This window comes from Bombus fervidus, chromosome 9, assembly GCF_041682495.2.
Source record: "Bombus fervidus isolate BK054 chromosome 9, iyBomFerv1, whole genome shotgun sequence".
NCBI lineage: Eukaryota > Metazoa > Arthropoda > Insecta > Hymenoptera > Apidae > Bombus > Bombus fervidus.
The window spans coordinates 13,255,786-13,274,591 of record NC_091525.1 but is presented as its reverse complement, the minus strand read 5'-3'; the positions used below and the strand labels follow the sequence as shown (position 1 = coordinate 13,274,591).

The 18,806-nt window shown below is 28.9% G+C and overlaps 7 protein-coding genes across 10 annotated transcripts; 5 read left to right on the top strand and 2 right to left on the bottom strand.

Annotated features, from left to right (window-relative positions):
- Nucleotides 1-45: 45 nt before the first annotated feature.
- Nucleotides 46-3,672, bottom strand: Emei (transmembrane protein 161-like emei). Its single transcript, XM_072010772.1, has 11 exons — nt 3,488-3,672; nt 3,310-3,413; nt 2,981-3,236; nt 2,821-2,900; nt 2,524-2,739; nt 2,318-2,434; nt 2,118-2,258; nt 1,870-2,044; nt 1,038-1,134; nt 805-968; nt 46-695 (listed from the first exon to the last, which is right to left on the bottom strand). Exons 1-11 carry the CDS (start codon nt 3,488-3,490, stop codon nt 576-578), a joined length of 1,473 nt encoding a protein of 490 aa, XP_071866873.1. The 5' UTR covers nt 3,491-3,672; the 3' UTR covers nt 46-575.
- A 204-nt stretch (nt 3,673-3,876) lies between these two features.
- On the top strand, nt 3,877-6,429 carry LOC139991034 (uncharacterized). Of its 2 annotated transcripts, XM_072010814.1 has the most exons (5): nt 3,877-3,895; nt 4,195-4,240; nt 4,505-4,666; nt 5,633-5,790; nt 5,859-6,429. In XM_072010814.1, exons 1-5 carry the CDS (start codon nt 3,892-3,894, stop codon nt 6,116-6,118), a joined length of 630 nt encoding a protein of 209 aa, XP_071866915.1. In that variant the 5' UTR covers nt 3,877-3,891; the 3' UTR covers nt 6,119-6,429. The 2 variants fall into 2 exon arrangements, with proteins under 2 accessions (XP_071866915.1, XP_071866914.1); XM_072010813.1 differs by lacking the exon at nt 3,877-3,895 and having other exon boundaries at nt 4,170-4,240.
- Nucleotides 6,430-6,542: 113 nt separating this feature from the next.
- On the top strand, nt 6,543-6,924 carry LOC139991043 (anaphase-promoting complex subunit 13). The gene has a single exon (XM_072010825.1). The coding sequence runs from the start codon at nt 6,688-6,690 to the stop codon at nt 6,922-6,924; it is 237 nt and encodes a 78-aa protein (XP_071866926.1). The 5' UTR covers nt 6,543-6,687.
- A 124-nt stretch (nt 6,925-7,048) lies between these two features.
- Nucleotides 7,049-8,153, top strand: LOC139991027 (AN1-type zinc finger protein 1). The gene is made up of 2 exons (XM_072010801.1): nt 7,049-7,474; nt 7,545-8,153. The coding sequence occupies exons 1-2, from the start codon at nt 7,049-7,051 to the stop codon at nt 7,923-7,925; spliced, it is 807 nt and encodes a 268-aa protein (XP_071866902.1). The 3' UTR covers nt 7,926-8,153.
- LOC139991025 (tetraspanin-33) lies at nt 8,029-15,647 on the bottom strand. Of its 2 annotated transcripts, none has more exons than XM_072010798.1 (5): nt 15,489-15,647; nt 10,102-10,305; nt 9,858-10,031; nt 9,643-9,774; nt 8,029-9,572 (listed from the first exon to the last, which is right to left on the bottom strand). In XM_072010798.1, the coding sequence occupies exons 1-5, from the start codon at nt 15,645-15,647 to the stop codon at nt 9,336-9,338; spliced, it is 906 nt and encodes a 301-aa protein (XP_071866899.1). In that variant the 3' UTR covers nt 8,029-9,335. The 2 variants fall into 2 exon arrangements, with proteins under 2 accessions (XP_071866899.1, XP_071866900.1); XM_072010799.1 differs by lacking the exon at nt 15,489-15,647 and adding an exon at nt 10,508-10,891.
- Nucleotides 10,915-15,011, top strand: Brd8 (Bromodomain containing 8). The gene is made up of 3 exons (XM_072010752.1): nt 10,915-11,053; nt 11,343-14,341; nt 14,421-15,011. The coding sequence occupies exons 1-3, from the start codon at nt 11,035-11,037 to the stop codon at nt 14,595-14,597; spliced, it is 3,195 nt and encodes a 1,064-aa protein (XP_071866853.1). The 5' UTR covers nt 10,915-11,034; the 3' UTR covers nt 14,598-15,011.
- On the top strand, nt 15,564-18,727 carry LOC139991013 (heparanase). Of its 2 annotated transcripts, XM_072010767.1 has the most exons (7): nt 15,564-15,692; nt 16,274-16,363; nt 16,623-16,936; nt 17,048-17,291; nt 17,397-17,756; nt 17,826-18,264; nt 18,327-18,727. In XM_072010767.1, the coding sequence occupies exons 2-7, from the start codon at nt 16,297-16,299 to the stop codon at nt 18,487-18,489; spliced, it is 1,587 nt and encodes a 528-aa protein (XP_071866868.1). In that variant the 5' UTR covers nt 15,564-15,692; nt 16,274-16,296; the 3' UTR covers nt 18,490-18,727. The 2 variants fall into 2 exon arrangements, with proteins under 2 accessions (XP_071866868.1, XP_071866867.1); XM_072010766.1 differs by lacking the exon at nt 15,564-15,692 and having other exon boundaries at nt 16,174-16,363.
- Nucleotides 18,728-18,806: the final 79 nt, after the last annotated feature.

Here is an 18,806-nt window from a genome sequence, read left to right as displayed (position 1 = left end):
ATTTACGCAATGGTCATTAGAGATCACAAAACATCGACGATAAAATTATTAATTCTTGTACATAAAATTTTAATGAGCACTTTGAATAGAAATATATACAAGATTTTAATTAAATACTATTAAAGCGAATACGTACAAGGCATAAAAAATATCTCTATTTGATCCGCTTATGATCGTAACATTATTGATGAAAGTTACTTTCATCTAGCCTAACGTCGAACTGATACGCAAACGATTTATTAATTGTAATCAGTTAGTCGTTCGTCGAATATTAAATAGGTTATTTTACTGGCAGTGATTCGATTCATTTATGTCTCGTACTCATTCGGAAGCCTTACTTATTTTTAATTGTAAAACACTTTTAAATTCCTTTTCATTTTTTAAAATTTATAATACTTGGTATGATAAAATATTCTAAATTTTTATATATTATTATTAATGTAGGTACAATTTTCAAAATAAGTCATTTTTAAGATACATTTTTTAAATAATCCAATGGTCTTAGCATTGATAAACCAACTAACGACCTAAATTTGTGCGAAGTGACAACAAATGCTGCCTGCCATAGCTTTGTTTTACATTTTAGAGAAGTGTCTCTGATAAAATATACCTAAAGCGGTAGTTGCAAACAATGTAAAACAACTCCACCATGTTACGAAACCAAATAACCCTCTATACACATCCACAGTGAATATCTGTTGTATAAGAAATATTCTTAGTATATATATTAACATTATTAACGTTATTATTAACGTTAAGTATATATTAACATTACTAACACAAGCACTACATTGCAACTGTTACCTGCTTTAAGGAACTCAGAGCAAGTTGAAAATCTTGCGCCGTTTGCGCAACAGTTTTTTCATTATCATGGGCATTCATTATGTTTGATAAAGATTTTGGTGGCTCATTAGCTGGACATTCTTCAAGTAGTGGTGCTTTTAAAATCCCTTGCCACGTATAACCACCTGATATATAAAAGTAATTAGAAAATCATAATTGCAATTAATATAATATTCTATTGATATCTGTATTACCTAGAGTTTTATACATGAATGTAAAAAATAAACATATGATTATCGGAATAATAAACTGCAAAGCTACAACGCACAAATAGTGGAATACCACCGCAATCTGAAATTAAATATAAAAAAGATATTTCGTATCGAGTAATTAATTATATTTTCCCTTACTTAATACTTAGCCAACCGAATAGGTAGATCCCCCCCCCCCCCTGTAAAGTACATCGCTGCGTGAACGAATAGAGAGATCTCCCTTTTTGACTTTTGTAACGCGTTTTCCTTTTTTTTTTTTTTTGTTATTATCAGTTATTATTTACCTGGAATTGCTCCCAATTAATTGCGCCACTTTTTCTGCTTTTATAAAGTACAATATATAATAAAATACACCAATTTAGTGGTGTTAAAATTAATTAAAAAATTACACTATCAGTTATAACTAAATAGAGTTATAATAGAGTTACAATAACGACACTGTAAAAAAATATTAAAATGAATTATGAATTTTTAATTTCACGTTCAAGTCGTGTTATTTATCTTTAATCATCTTTAATGTTTTTAATTTTGCCTATATTTTTTAATACTTTTAATATATACTTTTAATTTGATGTTTTCTATAAACAATATGTGAAATCGTTAAATAAAATCATTACCGCAAAATATAATTGACCATTTAAGTAATTTTTAGACTTTGTTTTTTAAGTAGTGAATATTAGTCCTCAATACTTGGAAAAATGCGCGGTGGACAGCGTATAGGTTGGCTTGTTCGAACGCGGTGGAAAATATATACTTCACTGTGGCATGCGCGGTTGGCTAAGTGTTAATATTATATATCACTTGATTTTGATACCCTTTTCTGCAAATCAACATTCGTAATTCTACCAGCTTCTTTCTTTTGATTCTCTAACCGTTGCATAGCTAAATTGAGATACGATTGCAAGTACATTGGCATTAATACAAATTTTGATAGAACTACAACAATAATTGTAATTATTCTCATACTCTCAAAGGCTGAAGTTGTCAACCTGCAAAAATACATCTAGAAAGAAAAACTTGTATGGATAAGTGTATTGTAGTAATCATTATTTCTTAACTTACAATGGTCCACTCATACCACTAAATATTCTGACTGTAAAATAATCTCTGCTTACACGCTTAATCCATAAACTTATTAATACAATTGGGGAGATATAACTGAGATTTGCTATTATTATCAACAACTTTCGATCTTTATAATATCTGAAATATATAATTTTTTTTTAAATTGCATAATTTAAAGATTTATTTAATTTTAATACCTCGCTGCATCCAAATGCATTTTTGACATTCTCAATCCTGGAAAAGTAAACAAAGAACCAAGTAAACCACACCACAAAGCAAGGAAGAACTTTACTACAATTTTTGATACTGGTCCTCTATGAAAGAAAAGTTATTTCATGACTTTATTTGAATAAAATAAAAATATGATAATTTACAAACATTTTTGCATGAATTTTAAACTTACGTAGAAGGAAGACCTTGATTATCTAGAAAAAGAGACGCACTATGATTGAAACTTGCATAAGCTTTATCCAATCCAATTTCAAGGTCGTTTTCATCAACAATAAGAGCCATCATAGCTATGAGAAGATAAGCAAATCCAGTTACAATACATGTAGACCTTTCACCTATACTCTCCTCTCCCTTAAAGTATTGCACCCAAAGAGAAAGTAACACTTTACTAAATATTCAATAAGGAACATACTTTTTGAAGAGATCTATGTGCTATTATAATAATATAAATCAGCTATAAAAAGGATACAATGCAAAACCCAGAACTAGTGAGCACCAAAGCATGCTTAGATTAATTTCATCATTGTTTGGATATAAATAATTATATATCTGTGAAATGGCAAATAAATACAACTACAAAGTATCAATGGAAATACAGATCTGAAGGAAAAGAAGGTATAATTACCAACCTCTGTCAAGATATAAACTGCAGTAGCATAGATAGAAAAGTCCAATAACCACTGATACTCTGTATAATATTTTAAATACACTACATCTAACGTAGTTATCTTAGCACTCTCAAGCGTGATATCCAAATTTCTAGGAACATGAAAAACATCTCCAACCTTCTCATTCTCAGTATGTTTACCTTTCTTTGGTTTTTCTTTAGGCACACCAGCAAGAGTTCTAAGCTGTTGATCAGTTGGATACAAATAACGTGTCAACCTATTAGTTATAATATCTTTCGTTAATTCTAGATATCATATATAGTCAATATTTTCATTATTTAAAGCATTACCCAGTAGAACATAAAATCCATCTTGCAAAAGAAAAATGTGGAGTTACTTTTTGGATAATACTGACCATAATCAGTGTTATAACTAATTGAGCACCTAAGAGAGCCTAAAACATTTAATTATTTTGAATATAAAATTTGTACATATTTCTTAAATGTTGTATAATGACATATAAATTACCATGATTGAATAGATGAAAATTGAAAATAAAGGTAGAATCACCGATCTCACAAAAGTATTTGTTCGATCACGGAATTAGTAATTTCTTGGTAAATTGTTGCTGAAAGACACAGCAATGAATTATCTTGTGTTTAACGGCGCTAATATTTATTCGACCATTTTAAATGGCACATAATGGAATAGCTCATTTTCAGCTTCACCTATTCTATCTATAGAAAGGGACAGTTTTGGTCTGTATTCGACGGTAGTAAGAACATCTAGCGGAGGAGCACCGAAATATATTAACGTTACCAAATCGCTCAGGACCGAATCGAACTTGTGTAATCACTAATACCCGCAGGTGAACACGAATTATGTAAATTGTTTGGAGGAAATGCTGGTCCCACGATAACATAAACTAGAAAATGAGTAATCAAAAATGAGGAAATACTTAATAGCAGTTTTATGTATAAATACCAATGTACATATAACAATTTTACGCACAAGTACCTGACATGTTTCACGTATCTCTATTTAACTAAACAACATGAAATTAAACGCTAATTGAATGACTAATTTTGTATATTTTTTTACGAAACTTGATCTTTTTTTAGCAAATGTAAATTAAATTGGTATATTGTCAATATTTATGCACTTCTGCTGATCGACATCATCGTATTAATGCGAAACAATAACGCCATCAATTATCGATCTACGTATGTTTTCAGGATCTGATGCGATCTCACGTCTTGGAATTTCCATTCAATTGATTACGTAATAACATAATTATAAATAGACGATCTTTTGTTGAATTTATCATTTACATACGTCGATTATGTGATTCATATCGCATTAAATTTATTAAAAAAAGATCGCAGAAATTATTTACGTATTGCGTATTTTTTTATGATGTCGAGTATAAATTACTTTGATCGATAAGTTACCGTTTCTTTATTTTAAAATAAAATACTCTGTATCACACAATTACTTTTAAAAATATATTTTCAGAGTATAATGCAATTAATTTGACACATACAGAGGTGCGTCAAACGGAAGTCTTATTTTGATCAAAAATACGCGCGAACCGTTTGTTTGGAGGAATAAAAGAAGCGGAGAAGCTGCTGATATAAAGAGAGACCATCGATTTGTGCGATCAAATGTGAACAAGTGTTTGCCGACTGCAGACTGTATACAAGATTCGTAAGTGTTCACGCATATGTACTTACATACAGTTTTATAATATTCTCAATTCTTTCTTTAAACGAAAAAGGAGGAAAGCGAACAGGAAAAACTGGTGTTCGCGATTAAAAAGTGTTTCAGATTAATTAAACGTGATTACGAATAGTTTTATTTGTAAAAATAACACTATAGACTCGCTATCTTTGAAGTTTGTAAAAAATACTTTGTCCATTTCTGCTTTGTCCACTACTTTTGTAAAAACACTGTGGTTCATTGAAATTTTAAACACAACCATTTAATTAAATTAATTTTCTTATTAAAATTTCTATTATAATTATATACAATTTTTACGATATTGTCGATATTTTTGTATGATATTTTAATTGTCTCGAATGCAATTTAACGAATTCCAATTCCATTGTTATTCTGATTTTTAATTTCAAATCATTCACAACTCCATACTTCGAGTTTTGACACATCACGATAACTGTGGACTATCTTCAAAACAATTTAGTTTATTACACTAATCACAGAAATTGTGTAATTTATAGTGACATATTATCACGAACGAAAGAAAGTTGAAGGTCGCGATAATCAAATAGCATAATGCGATATCTCTGGAACATCGAAATTAAGACAAGTATTAAATACAGTTTTGAATACTGCATCCTCTATCTATATTTTAACTTTACGATCAACGCGTGACTATCGTGACTAATCGTGAAATTCTGACAAAGATAACTCCATATAAGACGATCCTATGTAACGTTATTTATGTACTTCCTAAGATATATCATTTAAAACAATATCTATAATTGTAAAATTAAATCGTGCATGAGAAATGAAAAAAGATATCGCGTTAAAATAATAGGTACAGTCGATCCTACAGATAATTATTTTTATTAAATCATATGTGACTTGTATATCATGTTAGATTTATTGTGAATAATAAAAAAAAAAAAAAAAGGAAATGCGTTTTCGTTGCAGGAGTCAGCGAGCAAAAATAACAATGATGACGCCAATTTTTGTGATTTCTGTTTTTTTATTCGCATTGACATGTCCCTGCAACGCGCAAGCTGATAGATCAGATGATATACGTTGTCAGAGCAACACAGAATGTCAACCAGGCCATTGTTGTACCATAGGTATTTATTGCTTTTCAATAAGATGTTAGTAAACTAATCAAAGGTTAGTGATCAACGTGTAATTCTAGGGCCAATGAGGTATAGTGTACCACAATGTAAAGCTATGCAAAAAGAGGGAGAAGTTTGTAGACCAGGTAACGTTTCAACGCTTAACGTGACCCTTGGATATCCAGATGGTTCTCAATTGACATTAAAGGATGTTTATTACATCTTTTGTCCTTGCGCCGACGGACTATCATGTGATATCAAAGAAGGTGTTTGCAACAAATTAAGCGAAAAACATGATCCAAATCGATTATCCGATGAAAATAAGAAACAAGATGGCTAATACAAAACTAAAAGGAAATATGTAATCGTTTATTATGAAGAATGACTGCGAAGAATTCACTATAGTGAATGGTGATGAAAACCCGGGTCGTAGATTGTCATAAACTGTATAATTAAATTATGTACCAAAGGATTAAATTATTTTACTAATTAAAACTTATTGATAATTTGGAATTTTTTTAATAAGTGTAATCATAAAATAATAACTTTAAACAATTTAAATAATAGTATTATTAGTACAACTGAAATTGTTTTAAGTACCTTAATGTAAAAATGTTGGATAAAAATAAAATATGTATGCATTTTAGTAAATTTTGATACATAATATCCTCTCTAATAATACTACTTATTTCTTGATCGTGAAATCTTCTTAATCGACGGTAGCAGACGATAGCAACTTTTAGTATACGATCTTAGACATAGAGTTGGCTATCTTTATTACGCTATGACAGTGACGAAGATTGTTCAATGTTATTAGATTTATTATAATTGATAATCGAATATATTATTTTGTTAGTTTGTTTTTATATAAATAGAAGAAAATATTGAAAAAATATTATATTTTGCGGTATGGACAGTCAAGTGTGCAGAGATGGTAGATTATTAGATTTAATTGATGAGATCTGGCATAAAGAGCGTTTGCCTATTGACGATATTGTAGTGCCAAATCAAGAATTACCTGATCCTGAAAGTGACAACGGTGATTCTCATATGACACTGAAGGAATTAGAACAAAAGTGGAATAATCTAGCTTTAGGAACTCTCAGTGAGAACCATTTACATTCACCAACGCCGTCTCATAATTAAATATAGGCAATAACTTATTATATACATATAACAACTGGACACAAGTAACACATTAATAATTTATTTAGATTATTTTTCTGCTATAGTGTACGTATTGTATGTATCTTGTATTATAGATCTAAAAATGGAGTTTCCAAATGTTGGGGAGAGATGTTCAATCAAAGATTGCAAACAATTAAATTTTTTACCATTTGAATGCAATCATTGCCATGACTTATTTTGCAAGGAGCATTTTCATATAGGTTCTCATAAGTGTCTAGGTTTGAAAGATAAGATCACATACACCAAAATAAGGGCACCAAATTATACATGTTCAGATGAATCGTGCAAAGAAACTTCACCCATTGAAATGCAATGCATCAAATGTAAGAAACACTTTTGTCTACAACATAGATATCATGGCTGCCTGGAATATACTAATGAAGAAAAAACAACAAAGTTGAAAAAATGGCAAATTCCAAAAAAACAATTTGCTGAAGCAAAAGCTATAGTAGATCAAGAAATTTCAGATACTTTGAAGAAATCTAAAAATACTACAATGGCCAATAAAGTATGTTATATCATTTAAATAGTTAGCAAAAAATGTTGCATATTTGTATATTTAATTATTATTTAATTAGGTAAGACTTATGCGTGTAAAGGGTTCTGCTGTTGGCTCAAAAAATGTACCAGTAAATGAAAGATGTTATTTTCTTGTATATCCTCCAACTACAATATCTAACAAACATATAGGACCATCCAAAGGTATTTATGTGAACATGAACTGGACAATTGGGAAAGCTATAGATTCAATAGCTGATATATTAAAAGTATCCAACAATAATAATGTAGCAGGAGCATCTAAACTGCAATTATTTCATCATATAACTGGTGCACTAATATGTAATGAAATGGATACACCATTAATAAAATTGCTTGAAAATACGGAACTTATAGATGGACAAAGTGTTATTTTAGAATATTCAGATAGTATGTTTGTAGATACTACTTTATATAAATAAATATTTACAAGAAGTAATAACAATTTCTTTCCTTTTGGTCTATACATTCTTAAAATATGATTTATAAGTATACAACAATTTATTGATAGTGGTAAGAACACAGTTTTAGAATAATATTTGTTTATTACAAACTAGATGGTTTTATATATATCAGTTTTACATTTACTCTTGATAAAAAGACACGCAGATGTACTATGTATGTACTTAATAAACAAATCATTTACACCAGATTATTGTCAAGTTTGTTTCAAATAAAACAATGATGATACTTTGACTTTGGCACTGGACGTTCTTTCCTTTTTTGACTTACTTCAATTACACTAATATAGCATAATAAAAGAATCAACAATATCGATTTAGAAACAACTATATACTTACTAATATCTTGTAATATGCTTATATAAATGTTAAAAAAGATAAATATAGATAGCAAGAGAGATATTGAATAATAGTTTTAACCATGTGCGTGTTTTAACCGTATCATTATTTTATTACATTTTGGCGAATTGAGTAATTGATACGTTATGAAATTATAAAAGTTTCACGTAGTGACACACACGGTGAAATTTTTCACAAATAATTATGTAAATATATAAAAAAAATATTAATATAAAAATCATGAATCTCTTATGAATTGAATCTACTTCTTAAACTATTTAATGTAAGTCTTTCGTAGGATATTTAAAGGCTTGATATTTTTAATACTTATAATATTATTACATATAATGTGCGAATAATGGTTTAAAGTTTTGATGCAAAAATTACCAACATATGAAATTTTGTATTATAAATACATATATATATAATAAATCATGTATAACGAAAGAATTAATATTTTTACAAAATCAATTCCATCTTATACATGATTAATAGTATTAATTTAATTAATCTTATGTCAATTAAAAATTCTTCATATGTGAATAAGTTTTGCAACAAATTTTATATGTAACTAAATGTATAGATTGAATAATATTCACTTTCAGATATCCTACTTTAGGTTGAATTACTGTACTTTAAAAGTAATCAGCCTATGATTATGCAAGTTATATAAAATTTCAAGAAAGAAAATATATAATTATCACTTAACAATTTATCGATATAGATTCGATAAAGATATAAGATAAGTTAATAATGGAGATAAAAGGAAATAGTTATAAAAATAGAATAATATATAAAAGAAAATAAAAGCTAGCCTTTGCTTAAATATACATGAAAATAGTTTTTGAAGTAAAGTACAAGTCTGATCAAAGAAAGAATACAAAGTATGTATACAGAGATTGCAAAAAGAACAAGTAAAGTCATCCGGACATTTACATTTGTTTCATTGTCTTGACCTCTCATTCGGCCACTGGCCACCTGCCTGCTGGGAGGAGAATGAATCTGATAGCGGTAGGTGGCCTGAGGTCAAGCTCAGGAATGCCAACGAGACTTTTGCAATTCAATTTGACCTTCCAATGTCTTGGCAAGATAAATGACAAAAAGTTGACTAAGAGCTATACCTAAAGCAATACCAGCTATTGTGTACAAATTGCGTTCTGCCCAACTTCGTACAATTTCAATGCAACCGCTAGTCCACACTTTCTTGCCTGCTTCAGATACTGGTAACATTTGCACTTTATAGCCACACATTATATTCACAAGACCACTCTAAACATTTCAATAATGTTTTAAATTCCAATATGTTCTCATTAACAAAATGTAAAAAATATGTACTTACTGATATGTCTGTAGCATTAATGCAACATGAAAATGGTGCACCACAACGTTCAACACTAGGACTGGAGCAATTAAAATATTCATTCTTTCCCCAATCCAAGTATCCTTCTTGGCTTAAACCACAACATCTAAACTGTTCATGGAAATATAGATTTGTTAAATATTATTAATTATAATAATATATCTTAATAAATATTTGTTTATAAGAATTTTTACTTTTTGTTGCCCAAAATCAATAAAATTTTGTAGATCAGGATCTTCCCTATATGTTTGTATGATTTTATCTGTAAATGACTCCTCCAATAATGATTGCAATGTATGTGGGAATACAAAACCAACAATTGCAATACCCATCTCAAGCAAGAAAAATACCAATAGACATAGTGAATACTGCAATAAATAAGTATTACTTGTGTATTAATAAATTGCTTAATATAACGATATATCTGATAATACTAACAAATTTAAGAAGACAAGTATTTTCGCGTAATGCTCCAACACATCCTGCAAAGCTAACAACAAAGACTACTCCTCCAGCAATAACCATCACAAGTGAAATATTAAGGATCACATCATATACATTTTCTACTCTAACGGAACCAGTTGCTTGCCATTTATCCACAAATGCATATAAACCTACTCCAATTAAAAGTCCTCCAAATAACTGTACAACAAAATAAAACATTTAAAATTTCATTCGCTTAAGATTTCTCTACATATAATAAGATTTTTTCATAAGATTTATCTATAAATAACAAATACATGTAATACATAATTTTCTGCTTACTGTTTGCTTATATTCTATTTATTAGTGATAATAATGATACGATAATTAATAGGATGAGAAATATAAAATATTTACTAACCCAAAAAACAAAATTGAGCATAAATATCATGTACTTCACACAAGAACTAACATAAGTGAAGTTATTTGTTCGCCGCCGATTATTCATCATGGTAAAGTAGAAATTGTTTTAAGAGTTATTAATTGGTATATACAAGAAATTCTCACTTTTAGTTATATATACAAATTACACAGACTGCATTACTTATTTCATAATTTCACTTATTTAACGCATATTTGCTACCTTCTTACTTAATCTTCGATGAACTATATTTAATCGTTCATGAAAAGGAAAAATATAATGCACCATACTTTGACAGCTTACTTTGCATCCGCCATTACAATTCTGTTTCTCGTATTCCTCGCATCCAAGTTTGAAATCAGCTGTCAGCGCATTCCACGTTTCAATAGAATATCTACATGCAAAAGAGAACTATCAAACGCAAAAAATTCTAAACGAGACAAAATTTCTAATGTTTGATTTGTTTAGAACTTTTTGATATTTATATTATACATATTCGAAAATATAAGATACCCGCTTTAAAAAATATGACATCAGTACAAGACAGTAAGTTTGTGTACTATAGTTCATAATTTAGAGGTTAACATATTTTTATATTTAATTAATAATAGATTACTGTAGTGTCATATTATAAATATTTTATCATAATGATAAATGATGTAATATATTACTATTTACTTTTATATGATTACATAAAAAATAAATTGTTGCTTCTTAACCTATATAATGTAAACAATCAATTAATACTTGAAAACATAAATATTACATGCTTACAATAGTATTGAAAGTGTCGATTATATAAAATTTAATTTATTAAATACTATAATATTTGCAGGATTAAAATTAAAAAAATCATATGATACTTGGAGTACTCGTGAACAACTATGTTTAGCTTCTAGTGTATTGAAGTCAGGAGATCAAAATTGGATGAGTGTATCACGATCATTAAAAGCATTTGTTGAAAAAGAAACATTAAGACCACCTGATTGGTTTTCTCAAAAATCTTGTGCCATTCAATATGCACATTTATTGGAAAATGCAGATACCCCCAAGAGGAAGAAAAGGGAAAGTGGAGAAACTACTGGTGAATCGATAGTTAGAAAGTTAACACAAGAAAGGGTAGTTGAACTAGGGCAAATATTAGCTTTTCAAAGGGACGAATACCAACAGCTTAAAGCTGAAATAAATATGTTAAAATCTGGATCAGTATCAGAGGACAAGTTACAAAAAATGTGGCTTGCAATGGAACAAGAAGAACGGGAACAAGAACAAAAAGCAAGAGCACATTCTGCATGGTTAGCAAAACGACAACAGAAGCAAGAATTAAATTCATCACAAACAGGAACTACTATAATTCAACGTAAATCTACTGAAAATACAATAGAAATTCAAGAAACAATAGAAAATACAGATGAAGATGAAAAGAAAGCTAGGGGGGGAAGGTCACCATTGTTAACAAGTCTATTAAAATCACCAAGTCCAACAACACAAATTCAAACCACGACTACTACAGCACAAGTAAGCTCTCCTACGATCACAAGCCTACTTAGTTCTAGTCCTAAAGTACCAAATTCTCAATTGACACAAAATGTATCTCCACAATTGCACCAGTTAGTTACTTCTGCAATTTCAAATATATCATCAGAAAGACCATCAGTTGGTGCACCAACCTTATCTATGTTATTAGAAATGCCTGCTAATGCACACAGGGGTCCTCTACCTAATTTACAATCAACTCCAAATATGGTCTCTCAACAAAATGTTCCTACTGAAGTTCACAGTCTTCAACCTCAACCTATGCATCAAGTTACAATACAAAATGAAACATCTGTATCTGCTCAGCCTCTTGCAATTAGCACTCCAAATATGCCATCTACAGAAAGTATGGTACAGATTATAGATCATATAGATGATGTAATACGTAAAGATATAATGGCAGATGTAATAGACAAAGATGAAATCAATGAAATTATTGGAGATATAGAAGAGTTAATAAAAGAAGAAATTACTGGTAGTCCACAAACTATAGATACAACTACATCAACAATTAATACCCTTACTGTACCTCAAATTCAAGAAGTACCAGTGGTAACAGAACGGCCAGAACCCAGAGATGTAGATGAAGCTGTATCGCTTTCTAATTCACCAGAAAGTGAAATGGCTATTGAAGAAATCGATTCCAGTACATCAAATATTGCAGAAATTATAGGGACAGTTGCTATTGAACCACAAGAACATAAAGTTATTGTTGCGGAAGTATCTGAAACCATACCAAGTGCATCAGAGGAAGTGAAATCTGAAGAAAGTACATGTTATGAAAGAGTAACATTGAATGAAGAGCTTGTTCCTGAATTAGACACTCAGGATGGTGAAAATAGCAAAGATATTCCAATAGAAGAGAAACAAATCATTGAGGAATTTGATACTATGGATTCTACTTCAAATGTAGAAACTGAAGAAAATGATTCAAAAGTACCTACAAAAGAGTTAATAGAAGAAATAGCAGAAGATGAAGTTGAAGAAGAAGAAGAAACTGAAGTAATTGTACCGGAAATTAAGGAGTCATCTACTAATAAACTACAAAGAGTGTGCTCTGAAGAGTTAGAAAATAAAGGCAATATGGAATTGGATCAATTAGAAATGCATCTTGCTAAAATTACAGGTGAACAGCAAGATGTTCCATCAGCAGAAGTTGTTAGTGTTTCATCTGAAGTAACAAATGATCTTCCTAGTACCGAGGATACAGAAAAATCACAAGATATTAGTTTAATTTTAGAAGATGATGAAAGTAGCTCTGATGATAAAAAGAAGATAACAGAAGAACAAATAATAGAAAATACAATTGAGAGCACAGAATCTATTGACCTATCATTTAAAGAAGACCCCATAATTGTAGTCAAAGAAAAAACTATTATAGAAGTAAGTGAAGAATCTCCAGAAAAATCTCAAGAGGAACAAACAGAAGAAACTTTAGAAATTTATACAGATGAATTTAAAAAAGAAGATACAAAAGATTCTTCGGAAGATACAACAAGCTCTATCCTGCAAGATATAGAAATAAAAGAAGAGGAAATAGAGGAAACAGCAATTGTGGAAGATTGGTCAATCAAAGTCAAGGAAGATCAACTGGTATCTCCGGAAGATATAGAAACTTCAAAAACAGAACCTGCAGATCCTATTAAATCTGAGTTTGACATTTCCATTGTAAAGAAAGAAGAAAATACATATGAAGACTCAAAAGGTGAAGAAGAAACAAAAAGTCAATTGGAAAATTCTGTAATATCAGAAGTTCAAAAAGAAGTTCAAATAAAAGAAGAGAAAGAAGAGAAAAAAGGTATAGATACTGAACAAAATGTAAAAAAAGAACTAGAATCTATAATAAGTGCTGGAGAAGATACTGCTGAATTAGATGAAGAAGAATCATCATTAAGCAAGTTAAGTGGAGGACGTGCTATGAAAACTTATTCAAAAAAACAAAATGTTTGTATTGATAGTGAACCTGAAAATGAAGGTACTGGAGAAGGTGCAGATTATAGGGCATGGAAGAAGGCAGTCATGTTGGTTTATAATCGACTTGCTACACATAAGTATGCATCTATATTTTTGAGACCTATTACAGAAGATCAAGCACCTGGATATCATTCAGTTATCTTTAGACCTATGGACTTATCCACTATTAAAAAAAATATAGACAATGGAACAATTAGATCTACGATGCATTTTCAACGTGATGTCATGTTAATGTTTCAAAATGCCATTATGTATAATAAACATGATACATTTATTTACAAAATGGCAGTTTCAATGCAGGAAGAATGTTTACAGCATATGCAAGTAAATATATAAATATAATATTATTTTCTATGCATAATTACTATTTTCAAGAAATTTAACATTATTTAATTTTGTTTAGATATTAGTACAAGTTACAGGGGAGGGAACACTCAGGAGAGAAACAAGAACTGCAGCAAGTAGTAGTAGTGAGGCTAGTGAAAGTAGTATAAAAAGAAAAAGAAGTCACATCACTCCAAGTCCTCATGATACAGACAGTCCACGTTCAAAAAAACGTAGAAAATCAGAGAACGATTAAGGACATTTATATATTTATGTATATACATATGTGTAATGTGATATGCATTAAAGTTCTAAAGAACTTTACTGGGAAGGATAAAAGAAATGATAAATTTATCCTATCACCATTAAAGGATGATACTGGACATCTAAGATATTTGAGATGTGCGCAAAGAAATACGATTTAATAAATAAATATGATTTGAAATTCTATCTGTTAAAATTATTTTTAAATTATAATAAAAAATACAAGAATAGATTTTGTATTAATAATTCAAAGGTTCATTCAATTTACTTTTTAAGACATTATTACAACTATGTACTATAGTATAATGAATAACAAAAATAATTATTTGTAATATATATTATTTTAAAGAAAATTTAACATTTTTATTTTAAGGAAGATATAATAAAGACATTTTATAAAGCATAACTTCCTGTTAACATTAAAAAACCAAAAAATGTACTAAATAAATATTCCAAATTATAACTTATAATGCAACTTGTTCTACCATAATAAAAAAAGCCTGCCATTTATTTCCAATGGCTCTTCTAAACATTTAAATTTTAGACACAAAGTACAAAAAATCATCAGTGTAATCAAACATATGTAGAAAATTTAAATTTTATAATTGTATAACTTATCAAAATTTAAACAAAATTCATAATGGGTTATTATGCTAGCGGTGATACTCGTAAAACGATACAAAATTCCGAGGATGAAGGTTATGAAAATCAATCATCTTGTACCACAATATCTGTTGGGGTATTAAATCAATTAGATGTTAATAACAAACAATATTTTACATTTAGAATTTCTCAAGATATTGTAAGTTACTATTATCAAAAATATGCTTTTATTTAAAGAGAAATGTCTTTATTTTTAAGTCACCGGCACCAACAACACCACCAATATCCGATGACACTGATCGACCGTTTTGGGCTGAAGATGAATTAAGTAGTTCAGAATCAAAGCAGCAATTAAACGAAAAACAGAAACGTAGGCGCAGTTTGTCTTATCGTAATCGTGTTGCGATACACAGAAGCCGGTCTTTACTTTTTCAATCATCAAGTTCTAGTTTAGATTCGCTATCTGAACAAATTTCACCTGGAGGTACTTATTAATATAAATATTATACATTTATTTATATATATATATATATCAGTATTTTTATTTATTTTAATATTTTAAAGAAACACAAGAATCATAGGTTCTTTGTAATTTTAACATAATTATCATAGTTCTCAAGCAGGAACAATTTACAAGCCAATTCAGTATAGAACAACACGGCTACAATAATAGAAAGAAAAAATATACACGTAAAAGAGGAGCTCCTTTTTTAAATAGCGATAAAATTATTTATACAAAATGTAAAACTTCCAATCGAAAATAAATGCAGAAACATCACCCATTTTTAATAGATAAAATGTTTCACTAGTAAATCGTTTAACATCACTTAAATTGTTTAAATTACGGCATATATATTTATCATTCTGTTTATTTTAACAAATTTATGATAGTAATGTTCTTTATATTTAATCTTTATATTTTTATAAGTATAATTATTGTTCTATTTATATAATTTATAGTGATTATAAACGAAACTAATCATAGTACTTGATAAACCTGTTTGCTTCCTATCACAAATCAAATAAGAATTGTATACATAAAATTATTTTGAAATATATATATAGATAATTAAGAACCTGAACAAATTATGAGCTACTTTATAACCAACGAACAAGGAAAAAATGAGTATGGGAAGTTTGGCAAACTTCGAATCCGTAAGTTTTTTCATTGAAATTAATAGAATTTATTTTTAATAAATATTCGTTTTAATAAATACTCTTTGCATAAATTATTTCTATACGCAATTAATATTGTTAAAATACACATGCATATATATAATATATATACAATATTATCGCCATATTGCATGTTTTATTACGCATGGAATATTTAAAATTTGAATTTCAAGTACGCCCAATAGATTACTTATACAATTATAATATCTACACGTTCATATTCTTCTTTAAATTTCAGAATCAACAATACATCCCGCTTTTAGTTTGATCCTTCTGGGTTTTTGTATGATATTTTTAATATTATCAGCATGGAATTTCAATAATACGATAAATCAGGCAGTTAATAATCACGTCCTTCACTTATATTCAAGACAACCACTTTTACACACAGTGTCAGACAAATTTTTGTCATTCGGTCTTGATACATCATTACTTCGTGATATGAAAAGTCTTCCAATAAAGGATAGCAAATTTATAAATTTAGCTCGGCTTCTTGGACCAGCCTATGTTCGGGTAGGCGGTACGTCTGCAGATTGTCTACACTTTAATCAAGTTGGTATATTATTGTATCATTTATGAAATTATCATATATAATATATATATATATATACATGTTTATTTAAAAACATTTAGATAATAATTTATATGAATTATATTGCATAGACAAAAATAGTTTCCGAAGAAATAATTAATCCGGTGGACGGCCAAGATATAAGTAATTTTACTATTAATGAGACAGACTTTGAGAATTTATACAACTTTGCAACAGAATCAAAATTGCGAATGATATTCGATTTAAATGTATTGATTAGAAATGTTAATGACTCTTGGAATGATGTTAATGCTAAAAATATAATCTCATTTGCCAAAAATAAAGGCATGATTCTAGACTGGCAATTAGGAAATGGTAAATGTTTTATTTACTATTTTTTTTTTTTTTAATATCATATTTTATTATTCAATCTGTTTATCGTTTAAATGGATTTGATACATAATAATAATAAAATTTCAGAACCAAATTCTTTTCATCATGTATTTAATAGAAATGTTAATGCAACTCAACTTGCACATGATTATTGTCACTTGAGGGAATTATTAAATGAAGTAGGATATTATAAAAGTCTCCTTGTGGGACCAGAAGTAAATCATGTAGAAGATACAGTTCATATGGGAGAGGAATATGCGAAAACATTTTTAGAAAATGATAAAAATAGTGTAAACTATGTTACTTGGCATCAATATTACCTTAATGGAAGGGAAGCTCAACTAACTGATTTTATAAATATTTCAACTTTTAATTATTTGCCAAAGCAAATTAAATCCATGCAAAAAGCAATTATATCATCAGGAGAACTTATTCCTATGTGGTTATGTATGTAATCATATTAGTCTCTTTGAAATAAAATTTCAAAATTAAGTGATGGAAAAGAATTTTTTGTAGCAGAAACAAGTACAGCTTATGGTGGAGGTGCACCAAAGCTATCAGATAGATTTGTAGCTGGATTTTTATGGCTTGACAAATTGGGATACAGTGCCAGTACAGGAGTAAATGTTGTTACCAGGCAATCATTGTTTGGTGGAAACTATGCTATGATTGGATCTGATCTTATACCAAATCCTGACTGGTGGGTTAGTATAGTTTATAAGAAATTTGTTTCAGAAAAAGTTTTAAAGTTATCACCAATACCTCTTGAGTATTTACGATTGTATGCACATTGCACTCCAAAAAAAGCATGGACTGGCAGAGTTCCAGCAATTACAATATATGGAATTAATCTAGCTAACTTCCCTGTTCATGTTACTATTCAAGGAATTCCTGTATTTCACAGAAATGCTAAAGTTTATTTATATGCACTTACTTCTGAAAAACTACAATCAAGGTATGTAATAATTACTTTACATGAAAATAGATTATGTAACATTTTATTTCAATTTTTTTTAGGACTATAAAAATGAATGGAGAATTATTGAAATTGGAATCCAATGGAAATTTACCACCATTCCGACCTATAGTATTAGAACCTACAGAACAAATTACTTTACCACCTTATTCCATGATATTTATTATAATACATAATGCAAAGGTTCCAGCATGTTATAAATAGATAATATGCAACAACTTCAATTAAATTATATCATATATTATGTATACGTTTTCTATACATTAAAAATTTATATTATAGAATCTCATAAAACATTTTTTTACAATCATCACTAACTAGAATAAAGAAAAATTAATAGAAGAATTAAACAACTAAATAATTTTTTATAAGATATTACTATATCTTATATATATATGCATATATGCGAGCTCGCGTGTGCGTATTATATATATGCGAACAACTATATTAACATTATTCAATATATGTATCTTATTACGATTAACGCATAATATATTATAATACAAAGTATGATATATAAG